General features: G+C 38.8%; 1 protein-coding gene across 1 annotated transcript in view; it reads left to right on the top strand.

The window, feature by feature from the left end:
- Positions 1 to 12,904, top strand: part of ESR2 (estrogen receptor 2) — a gene marked incomplete at its 5' end in the record, with an annotated part of 33,058 nt that overhangs the window by 14,417 nt on the left and 5,737 nt on the right. Inside the window, 2 exons of the mRNA XM_082318312.1 lie at positions 6,067 to 6,366; positions 11,529 to 11,667. Of these exons, the coding sequence (XP_082174438.1) occupies positions 6,067 to 6,366; positions 11,529 to 11,667 (439 nt within the window). The remainder of the gene's footprint in view (positions 1 to 6,066; positions 6,367 to 11,528; positions 11,668 to 12,904) is intronic.

The following is a 12,904-nucleotide window of genomic DNA, read 5'->3' as shown; positions in this document are numbered from 1 at the left end:
TCCACAGGTTTGCAGAAAGAAAAACAGAATTCTCTGTGGGCTGGTATGGTTCAGGGTTTGGCTCTCTTTTTCTCCTGTGCTTGGCTGTTGCGTGCAGTTTCTAGGTAGCACTTTGAAAGACTGTAAATTACTTTTCACACAGAAAGTTAGTTGGGGGAAAAATGTTTCATGGCATTCTCTGGACATCAGATGTATTAATTGTACTTTAGCTATTATAGAAATTACTGTAATTTCAGCTCGTGTTCTTGTGTGGCAGACGGCAGCTTCTTTGTCAGTAGGTCTGCTCTGTGAATACAGGCATATTCAGCAGAACATTTGCATTTGCTTTCAAAGGTGACTGGAGTGATAATGATTTACTAATGTATACTCGAGTGAGTTTTAAGCTCAAACACTTAGAAAAACTGATTATAATATATTCAGTGGTAGAATCTGCAGTTGCTGCTGACCCGGTTAGTTACATAAGCAGTTGCCAGGGCCCAAAATCAATATTAAGACCAACATGCCATGTAACTGCCCACCACATCAAACAGCAGAGGCATTTGCAATTTTCAAAGAATTTGTAAAGCAGTAGTTGCTTTAAAAGTAGTGTGTTTCACTGCCAATAATACCTGTTGTGGCTTGTTCATGGATGAGTGAACAACAGGCTCATTTTAATGACTTTTTTTCAATGTGTCTTATTTCTTATGTTCTAGTGATCATTTACCCATGTGGTCTATGGTACTGTAGCTCGAGGTCTTGCCCTTGGTCCAGCATTCTCAGCTGAATGCAGCTATTTTCTTGCGCAAAGAATAGCTCTAAATAAGGAGAATGCTGTAGGAAGAATGAGGGATTTAATCATCTTGTGTGCTTCTCCAATTGCCTGAATTACCTTTATATGAATTAATGTTAGCTATTAAGTATAGTTAGGGCATTTGTGGTAAAGTTGGAAATAGTCTCTAATCTGGGAAGCTCTAAGTATTTTACTGCTGTGCCTTTACACAGATTGATTCACATCTCTCTGTCTAGTTAAGCTGAACATTAAGCTGATCTATAATTATTTATAATATATAGTTTTATAAGTACTTATACATGCCTGTTGGGTGCTAATAGACATACAGGTAAAATTTCTCAGTCCCACCTAAACTTTGGATTTGAATAAAAAGCACAGAAGTTCCTTTATGTTGTTGAAATATTGTTTTAATTGGAAAGGCTGCTACTTTCTGATGTGTCAATTGACTAGCAAGCTTAAATGTTATTTTCTTAGACGTGTAATCTTACAATGCACTCTTTTTTTTTTTCCTTTTTTTAATACAAGCAGAATAATTTTTAATGTGGAAATAAATGGTATCTCTTTAATCACTGATGAGCTGTGTTTTATGCACACTACTCAGTGAATCAGCCTTCACCTGCTTTGGCACTATATGGTGATTAAAAAATACAAACAACAATTCAGAATCTGGTTTGGATGGGAGTTTTTTTTCCCTTTTTTTCATCACCAACTGTATTTTTAGTAACAGGTTTTGATGCAGAAATGTCATAACACGTCTAGTTTGGCTTTCTGCAATGGAGATGTGATTGTAGAAACTGTTTTTATGTTTTAACTGGAGCATTTCTTTTTTTAATAAGTACTGGTTATATATGAAACTTGATTTAGTTAAATAAACTAAAGTAACTTAAAGGGGCTTGCTGTTTCCCAGTAAGAACCCTCCACAAGTATTAAGACCTTTAATACTGTCAATAAGTATCACAACCTGACTGAATTATTTTAAGATGGAGCATGGAGTGCAGCTGCACAGATGAAAATTGTACAAGATTTATCAACTAGAACAGGATGCTAGACTACTAATTTTTTTTCTTTTTAATTTTATGGATTTGATCTTCATTAAAGTACCTGGTCACTTACCTGTGTGTTTATATTTTTGATAGGCTAGAAAATGTTATTTAAAAATCTTTACACCAGTAAATTTGAAAGGATAACTCGTGTCTTGGCACCAAAGGTCTGATATTTTCTGTGCCACAGAGAAGTCTGGGTGACCGTATAACAGCGCTGAGGACAACTGATCAGAGGATGTGGAGTCCCACAAGAGTGCACTTGGTTCACTTCAGTGCCAGGACCTGAACTAGGGTCAATGGGCTGGTTGCAAGTGCTTGCTTAACCACATGTTGCTTCTGGCAGGTGTGTCCAAACTGCTAGAATTTCTTCCTCATTGTGTCATCAGGCATCTCCTCCTCTCCCCAGCTCCCTCTTAAACCAGTAGTTTTTCTGACTTTATCATTTTAGGTATGGTCCCTAACTGAACAACTTTTCCATGTGTTTAATTAAAAGACTACTATTTGTGTGTCTTCTTTCTTGGGGCTTCACAGCTCACATGTGCATGTCATGGAACAGTTGATATTTTTTGATAGCTCAAGAAAATTTCTCCTCTGCTCTGCATATCCCTATGGCTTTTAGTCCCTCTCTGCTATTTTTCTTCTTCTGTCCTTCAAGATTCCCATGTTCAATGTGCTTCAGCTTTCTAAATAGTGGAAACAATGATGTGAGGTGTTGCTTCTTGCTTTAGTTCAGTTCTCTCCTGGTGGTTACGGTCTCTACCATGCACATTCATATGGAAATCAGAGCCATGGAGATCTCTGTAGGTAGACGCCCCTGATACCTAGGCATCTCCTCATCTGTCTCCAGTTGTACTTTTGTTCCAGTTGCTTAGCTCACTGTCGACCTTTCCTCTTTGTCTTCCCTGATGGAAAATATTTACATACTTTCTGTGCATGACATGACTTCAGAACAGTCTGCGGCCCACTGTGCCATTCTAATGTTTTTCTGAAGCTGACAAAGCACTTTAAGATTTTCTTCTTGACCTTTGTGCATTAGTCCAACATGAGGCTTAGCACAGAGTTCGCTACATCATCCAAGTGTCTTTGTAGAAATTAGTCTATGCCTCACTGTTCTTTGACTCTCTCAGGAATAAAAGGATTTGCCCAGACAGATGGTTGAAGAAATTGCTCTGTGACTTGTGTAGTTCTGCAGGTAACCTTTTTTTGGGTATCATCAAGTCTGATTTCATGAATCTACCATTAGATAATGTCTCCAGCTCTGAATATCTCTGTTGGTATTGTTATCTTTCCCTAACTGCTGTTCAGCTGCTCTGGCAACTTCTAGCTAGATTGACATTCAGCTAAGCATTTGGTTCTGCAAATCATCAATTGTTTTCCTTCAATCCATTATTTGTGCAAATGTCCTGTCAGTACTCAACCCATTTCATCCTACCCATATTCCTTTTAAGGATGCAAAACCATCCTAGCCCAAAATGGTGCCAACTTTAAGCTGGACTTCCAGCTGATAATGCTTCCAGTTCCAAATATCTTGTTCCACTTGGATTCCTCCATGCCTGAGAACTCTTCATTGAACCAGCTTTGCCTGTTTGTATTCTCCAGTCTCTTGGGTTTCCAGATAGAGGGTGTTCTCCAATACTGAGAACTTCTTTAATGGTCAACCTGTTCTCTTTTACATCTGAGGTGGTTTACTGAACAGGCAGCAAGTGAGGATGATAGCAATGTGCAGTTGAAAGTTCCACATATTTAAAGTCCTGGCAGACTTTGTTAGTCCTTATCCAGTCTTTTCAGTGCCTTCAGGTTGTACCCATTTGGCCTTTGCATCTCACCCTTCTCACGGGTTGACTCATATGGTGCTGGATAGCTGCTGAAGACAAGACAGGACTATGACCTGAAAAGCCATCTCATCTGAGGAACCTCCACCACTGAGAGTCTACATTCACCCAACATCTTATTTAGCAAGACAAAGCCTTGTCAACAGCATCTGAAATTAATTTTTTGTGCCCCTACACCCTTAATTTTTAATTTGGCTTATGTTTGGACCTCTTTGCTAATTGAAGCCCAGGGCCAGAATTGCATTGTCTGCTTGGAATTTAGACAACTCATGGTTTATATAACTCTGATGGATATGGATGAAGAATGGTAGGAATTGCTGAATCCAGTAGCTTGACAGAAGGTAAACTGCCATATTGCCATGTCCCCAGGTCCAGTAGCAAGTCTGAGCATGTATTGTTATTAGGCACATACGCGCACAATACCTGTATCCACAGTCAGCCACACAGATCAGCACAGACAGAAAATATAGCACTCATGCAAGCACCGGCAGTGGAAAATATATGCATTCATACAATATGGATCCTTCCAATAGCTGGGTTTAGACACTCAGTCTGTCAAGCAGTTGGTCTGTGGATCCCCATATCTCCCCAGCTGATGGCCCCTGACTCTGCAGCCTCACCCCCCGTTACTGGTACTCAGACCTTCTCCCACACAAATGGTCACAGAAACACACACGTGCTATGGATCCCTCCAGCAACTGGCTTTAGAAGGTCAATGTTATCCAGTAGCTGGCCCCTGGATCCTCTGTTCTTTCAGGTAACACTCTCCACCTCACCCCCACACCCTCTGGCAGCTGGTCCAAACCTATGGCCCTACTGACAGCTGACACCAAGATCCGCTGGTCTTTCTAGTAGATGTCTTGGAGTGCCTGGTCCCTCTAGGTGAACTGAAAAGCCTTTCCTGTTGATTTATCTGCTGGGTCTCATGCCCAGACCACATGCTGATCACTCTCCTTTGATAGCCCTGAAAGTAGCCTAGTCAGTGTGCTTGTTGTCACTGATTAGGTTCTTGGGATTCTTCCATCTTCATTGTTCCTTTGCTTCTTTGTCTTCATGCGCTTTATGAAGCTTTTAATCACATACATACCCTAATGAAGAAGAACCAGAGTCTGTGACCAGGGCAAGAAGTCTTTAGGCAACACACCAAAAAGACTTCATAAATGTAGTATATCAAGATAGTAGCAGTAGCAGAAAGGATTCTTTTGTCAAATTTGTTGTGGAACTGAAACCAAATGAGACAACTTATTATGCCTTAAGACTCCATGGTCTCTATGTATGCAATAATAAATGTTGGTCTGGTACAGATTTATGTTAGCACAGACATTTTCATATCTATGAAAATTCAACCTTTGAGTATCATATGTCAGAAAAAGTATTGATGACCAGCACAAAAAATTAACTTCTAAAAGATTTAGAGGACAATTTAGCTGTAATATTAGAGATGTTAAGTGCTGGAGGATTCCAGTCTAAGGATCTGTTCAGTAACTTAATATTTTTAAATGGCCTGATTTTCAATATGGTACAATCTTGCACATTAGTAACTGCCAAGGATTATTTGTAATCAGTAAACATAGGCCTTGTTATAGAATATACGGAAGGGGTGAGGGAAGTAGAAGCCATAGCTGAATGTTTTAGCAAATCCCCATACCATGTTTTTGGAGATGCTTTTAGACTCTTTCCATGGCAGCTATGCAAGAACAGCTAACAGTGGTCCCACCAATAACACTGACAGAGAATCGGAGAATGTTTGGTGGTGTCAGAATGAACAATAAATTAATTCCAGGAATTTAAAGGACTGCTCTTTGCAACAGCACTAGCGTTCTGCATGCAGAACTCCAAACAGGGGGCTTGCTCCTTCTAGTTGTAGGTATCTGAATTCGCTTTGGGGAAACTCCTGCTGGCTGAATGGGACGTAGGGAGAAAATGGGTTGCATCTCAGTAAGTCCCTAGCTGAACACCCAGCTAGCAGTGAGGCCCGACTGTGCGTCTGGCTGAGGTATTTAGTCTGTATCAAGGCCCAGACTTTCAGAAGTCTTTTCTTCCCCCCATTTGCATCTAAAACAGAATTTTAAAACAGAATTTACAAACAGCTATCTTTATTTCCATTTAAAGACCCTATTTATCTCTTTTTGATGTCAATGGGAATTTTCCCATGGATTTTTAAAGTAAGTTAACTGAAATTCAAAAATAAACATTTTTTAACGTTATTTTTTGTTTAGTAGAATAAACAAAAGCCTCAGCTGAAGACAGTGAAAACAAAGTTAAGTCAATGTTGAATGCTTTAGAAATTCTGAAACTTGAAGTTCAATATTAGAACATCCAATATTAAAGGGTTTTTCCCCTTCTCCCCAAACATTTGGATTTACATAATGCAACACTGAGAGAAAAATACCTCAATGCAATCATGTGTCTCTTGTGTCAGGCTCAAGAAGAGAACGTTGTGGATATCGGATCCTGCGTCGCCATCGTAATGCAGAAGATCAGGTGCATTGCATTGGCAAAGCTAAGAAATACAATGAGACAGCAACCCGCGTAAAAGAGATCCTGCTCAGCACAGTCAGTCCAGAGCAGTTTGTTTTAACGCTACTTGAAGCGGAGCCTCCCAATGTCTTGGTGAGTCGTCCCAGCAAACCATTCACGGAGGCCTCCATGATGATGTCCCTGACAAAACTGGCAGACAAAGAGCTGGTTCACATGATTGGTTGGGCCAAAAAAATTCCTGGTAAGAATTTCAATCTTGTTTTGTTTATTTTATTCAATACTTTTACCATCAATATATCATTCTCTACCCTGAAATAATAGCACAGCACAGTAAATGTGTGGTATGAAAATCTTAAGCTTTTTATCCTATAAAGTAATGGACAATTTATTGCTCTCAGTAATTTACCTAGATGTATTTTGATTTAGACAATGACCTAACCCATAATTTGCTATCATCTGTTGTTAGTCAAATATGTGTTCATTTTGCTAAAAAGCATAGTTGGTGTTGCATGTAATTTCTACTTCATCAACTATAAATACCTGATTAATCGGATTTAGAAGGTTCATTAAAAGGGGTATTAACTAGATTGCTATAAAAAAGAATTCAAGACAAAATTCTTTCCTTGAATCTGATAGAAGGTGTCTAATATAGTTGATGAAAACTGAAGTGTGTCCAAGCACTGAGTGTCTGCAATTGCTTCAGTTGACATAGTTGCTACACAAGAGCATCAGATTGCAAAGTGGCACATAGTATCGATCTCAGGATTATCGTGCACTCTCCTTCAAAACAAAAATCAATAAGGATGCTTTTGGTTGTTGGCAACACAAAGAACATGCACTGAAGTACAACTACATGTGTTATTGCCTTGAATGTCTCAATGCGACCACAGTATCATGGCAATGTACCATTTCACTTCTTACAATCTAGAAGCAGTGAGCATTTGCAATTCCTTCTCCCTGAAGTGCCCATGATGAAAACAGTCAGAATAAAGAATAAAAGCCAGAATACAAGCAGCCAGAACACAGAGACGATAATTGGCAAAAAGTTGTGCAGAAAAACTTGCTGGCTGGTATAGGCTAAACCACAGACTGTGGCCCTTTAGCGATGGCTAAGGTGACCAACTAATAATAGTGAGCTGAAAGAAGCCTTGAATAATTGATAGACGTATAACAGCATGGGGCTTAATCCTTAACTTCAGATATAGTGCTCTGCTAGAGGCGATCCCTATGGCTGTGCTTACCTCACATGGCTAATATATTCTGCAGTGTGTCTGGTAGTCCTAACCCCACGTCCATCAGGACTGAGGAGCCAGCACACCATGGCTCCTCGCTTGGATTTTATGCTAAGGGCAACCAGAGCGTGCTGGTGCGAGCCCTGGTCCTGTCGCGCTTGTGCACTATAAACAGCACTTGCGGCTGCTTGAATGCGCACCTAGGAAGACATAACAGTAAACCTTACGTCTAGAAATAAACTGAGTGCATACACAGCACAGGAAACAAACCTGTTGAAGAATATTTAGAATAATCCTTAAACTAAGAATTTAGGATAAGTGAGGCGTATCCTATTTCAGATCTAGTTGGGGTGGCTGAAGGTGCTACCAGCTCCAGCTGCTGGACCACAACTCCTAGTTGCAGATTACTGTCTCCACAGCTCAGCCACGGTGTTGGAGGGTTCAGGTGTGATGGTTTTAGGGTGTGCAAATTCCAGGTCAGCTGCTGAGCTGCTGGGGAGGAGGTACTTGTACAGCATGAGCATCTTAAACCACGCTAGCCATTTGCAGAGTGATAGCGGTTTTGCCGTTAATGATGTGGAATGTTTCAAACTGAGAGCCCGAATCCTTAATCCTTATTTTTCCTCATTTAAGAAACTCTGAAAATAACTGTAAAGTAAGTAACCATAAGGGGTTAAGTGGTGTCTATTGCTATAATGTCTTGTCTGATCAGAAAAATGTGATTAAAAGGTACCATTTCAAAGGACTCCATACAGTTATGTTAATCTGGTAGGAAGTGAATTGTGAAGGAAAACCAGATAAAGTCTTAGAAAACAACCTCATTTTAAGCAATATTTGAATGGGGAAAAAATGTGAAACAACCTTTTCCATTTTCTGATTGTTCTTAATTTCTATTTCTTTAACTATGTCAGCTTTTTAAAAAAAAATACCAACCACAAACCCAAAACCTCAGCCAGCTGAGATTAATTTTTTGTATTTTTTAAAAGATCATTTTCCAAACCAACCCCAGTTTTGACATTGATCACTTTTAGTTTATTTTCAACATCTGTCAGAAATAAAAACCTTTTCTTGGCAGTAAGAGAACTATATGAAGAAAACCCATTGAAGCAGTCAAACCCCTTCAAAACAGTTCCTGGGAATGTTGACACTTTATTGCGTATGTTTGTTGTTTCTGATCACTCCTGTTACACAGAACAGACGTAAACACCATTTTAGAACAATGCCAAAAATACATATGATGTTTAATATGTACCTAATTATAAGTAATATTGCCATATTGCATGGTAGTTAGAGCATTTACTTGAATGTGGATTTTTTTTTTCTCCCATTAAAATAACTGTGATGACTAAAGCTGAGGACATAGAATTTCAGTTTTCAAAAATTCTTGCCTGAAGTTAATCATCCAGATCCATGCTCTGCCTTCTGGAGGTAAGGGCTTAGAAAAAAAATACAGAGTTCTTGACTAATGGCCCAGTGAACAGTAATTTTACTTTCTGTAAAGCTGAATATTTGCTTTTGTGTAGCTGGGTAAGAACCCCATTTTTCACCTCTTAATTATTATTGGATATTATTTTGACACTCACTGAAAGTGAAAGAAAATCGTTTTATTTTTCCTTATAGATGCTGATGTTAACAGTAACTTCTTGCCTAAATAGGGAAGATAAATGTTTATGTTTTATTTTTTTTATTCAATATTTAATGACCTTTTGTTGTTTTACTCTGTGACTGTATTTTTCTCTGTACTTTCAGCTTAATGGATTGTATTTTTGTTGTTGCTCAGTAAAATAGAAGCTGACACTTGGATTTTTTTCCTTCTGAATTCCAAGTATTTTAATTCTAAGTTGTCAGACAGCTGAACATAACTTCTATAATTGCCTTTTAATTTGCTGACCTAGTCTAAGGGAGTTGAACGTGGTTCATAGCTGAACCTGTATTGCTAATCGATAGGATGTTGTCATAATATTGAAATTTGGATTCATTATGCAACCTAGTGTGTTGCTGGCCAGAACAGCGTGTCTTTTGCTAGTTACTACACATCCAGCACAAGTTTTTTCTTGTCTGTCTTAGTAATTTATAATTAAATGATTAGGTATAGAGCACACGATTTAAAGGACATGTACTACAGCCATGGAAAAATAAGTAATGTACTCTGCAGCAAATGAAATAGCATTTCTGACACCGCAATGGTAGCTGTGGTGGTGATGTGCTGTCCTCAATCTTTAAACCATAAGATTATTAAGAAAAGAAAAGGTATAGTCCTTGTAATAGCTGTGCTCAATGGTCATAAATCATACTGCTGGTGCTGATAATCTGAGTTTAGCAGATGACGTCTGGGATAAATCTGGATCTTTAAGTACCTGTAGATTGAATGCTGGGACTTGGTCTGACATCTTGCTCAGCTGAGATAGATTTTAAACCCAGTAACTGGTTGTTTATGCTACAGAAATCAGCACATGCCTGTGTAAATGTTTATTTAAATAAACTTCTAAAATGTCTTTGGGCCGTTGTTTCCCGGGAAACTGCCACTGTCAGTTTATACAATTCACACTTCCATGATTATTTTTCTAAAAGCACTTGTAAAATTATGAGTGTGTGTCTGGCAGATAATCTGTTGTTGGCTGTGACAGCAAAATCCAGGAGGGAAAGTACCGCTCATAGGCTCCTGTTTACCCTTCTTATAAAATAAGGAGCAAGGCTATCGATTTTGAAAGGCAGCGCTTTTAGCAATGATAAGAGAGTGTGCATTACCCAGTTTATGTCAACCCGGGCTGTCACCGACTGTCTTCCAGCCTAGTAGTTTAATAAGATTAAAATATATGGAGCATTTGTATAAATTACTGACAGCAGATTCTTTGACAGCGCAAACGTACTGTGTGTATTTTAAGACCTAGACAACTGGCAAGAACTATGGGGAACCTGTCTCCCATGGCCAGGCTGTGTAATGATGATTCACTATGCAGAGTTGTAGATACCAGCTCGTCTGAAAATGAAGCACCTTTGCTAAGAGACCTATCTAATGCAGCTCTGCTTTGAAAACTGCGGCCTGGTCTTGGTTTTGAACACAGCAGCGCTTTGACCACTGAACTGGTTGTCATCATATCTGTGTTTTATTCCTTGACTGAGCAGCCTGCTTTCCCATTAAGCAGCCTGCTTTTCCCATTTCCCATTCCCATTTTGATTTTGATAATTCACACTTCTTCTGTTTTCTGGTTTCTGTGTTTTGTTGGGTTTTGCTTTTTTGGTTTTTTTGGGGGTTTTTTTGGATGTGTGTTAATTTTATTTCTCTTTATTTGGCCTCTATGTGTCTTTTTTCCCCAGTCTTTTTTGCAGCGGAAGAGAAAGGGAGAGCAACGACTATCTCTCCCTTCTGGCTGTGTTGCAGTGCTATCTGGTGCCTTGCTATTACTTCTGGAGACAACTAAATGCTGGAACAGGCTTATGCATAATCATTGCATTAATTCTGTTCTTGCTTCTAGGATACTGTGAATGGAGGCAATGGGAACACCAATACCTTCACCAACTATCCTTGTCTTTTTTTTTTTTTTTTGTGGTTTATTGCAATTTTGGGGAAGGGGGTGGCAGGAAAAGGACGGGATGGAGTCAACACATGTCACTTACAAAGGGGATGATTGATAACACAGAGGCACCCTTATGTGGATTCTTTCATAGTTACCCAACGAACCCAGAAACATGCCTATCTTATGAGATAAAATAAAAACCCCTGCAAGTGACAACCATATGTGTTCTGCAGAAATAACAAGACTATTTTCTTACGAGTCCTCTGCAGTGCAATGCAGTAATTGCCAACAAATGTGAGTTTCTGGTGCCTCTCAGGAGGCTGGGGGACCATCATCTAAAGAGGTGGCCAAGCATAAGGCAGGTCCTCTGCAGTCACTTGAGTTTCACCAGCTGTATGGGAGTAATTGCACTTGAACATCACTCTGCTTTATTTCAAATGTTTTGTGGAAGATTTGACAATGATAATAACAAATATTTATGTTCCTATTTGAGATGGCAGCATGGCGTTTCTGATGTCAGTGCTCCCTTTTCTGGCTTTCTTCATAACCCATAATTCTTTCTGTTTCTTTTTGTTTCTCATATACTCAGTCATCTTTATCAAAACAGAGAAATAAACAGGTCGATTTATTTTATGCTATTTTCATCATTTTAGGCTTCATTGATCTCAGCCTCTATGACCAAGTAAGACTCTTGGAGAGCTGCTGGATGGAAGTTTTAATGGTTGGTTTGATGTGGCGATCAATCGACCATCCTGGGAAACTGATTTTTGCACCAGACCTTGTATTAGACAGGTAAAAGAAATACATTTCTTGAGCACACTTCATATTAGCATGTTTGGAGGTGGGATGAATGGTAAGAGGAAGAGGATTAAGTATGGGAGATGCTATTAATATTTTATCTAACAATATAATTTACTTCTATGTGTAATTATGGCTTGCAATAATGGCTTGAAGTTCCACATCCTTACAGGGGCTTAAGGAATGCTAAACATAAACAGTATTGTTGAACTTGCAAATTCCTGAATTCCTGTAGCACATGACAGTGTGGAGTTTCTCTCTATTTTTCACACCTTTTGTTGTTTTTATTCCTTTTGCGCCGGGTCTCTAGATGTTGAAACTCTAGCCACATCAACACAATGCACTACATTGTCAATGTCTCCCCACATCCCTCAAAAAAAACTAGACATAGTGTCAGGCCATAGTTTAATTATTTTAAGTAAGTAGCCTTTCTACCTGTTTTTTTTTTTTCCCCCACCACTACTGCAGACTTCATAGATGATAGCTGCTATAATGAACACTGCAGCACTAGCCAAAAGGAATTTAAAAAAAACTAGCTTGCAGTTTAATACTGACAATATTTTTTCAAGCTAAAGCAGGGTGTTTGCAAGTTTAAAAATTATTTCTCCATAATATCATGTACCAGCAGGGAAGAATATGGATTAGTAAGGATGTTTTTCTACAGGACCTTAGAAGGATTTGACCTGGAGTTCACATTAGTAAAAAGTCAGGGAAACAATCTACTCTCTTAGGTAGGCTTAAAACATCTCTTAGCCTTTTCAACCTGAGGAAATTCAGATCTGTACCAGTTCTGTGGCTTGAGCTCAATAATAGTCATCATTATAGATACAGAAAGCAAAATGGGTTAGTAAGAGAAATAAATTTAATTCACAAAAGATATGAAATAAATTATTATTTGCTCATATAAAATTCAGTGCAAGGACATGCTGTGTTGTTCAATGCAATGACAAGAAATTGCTGAAGATGTATGATACATTTAATTCCTCGGGAGCTAATATGTGCTGAATAGAGTGACCTTATTTGATGCATTCCTTCATCTCCACAAGACACAGCAGATTGGGAGCTAGCAAGCATCTGGGCATGCTGTAATTCTATTTTATTTTTTAAGACGTGTATATGAAACTGGTCTGTAACTTGATTGTTTTTATCTTAGCTGAACTTCAGATACATTTCCTACATAATCTTTGGAGACAAGTACTTCTCTGATGCTTGTGTCTTTGTTTTGAAACTG

This window comes from Platalea leucorodia, assembly GCF_965183815.1.
Source record: "Platalea leucorodia genome assembly, chromosome: 7".
In the NCBI taxonomy this organism is placed as follows: Eukaryota; Metazoa; Chordata; class Aves; order Pelecaniformes; family Threskiornithidae; genus Platalea; species Platalea leucorodia.
This window is presented reverse-complemented; position numbering and strand designations above follow the sequence as displayed.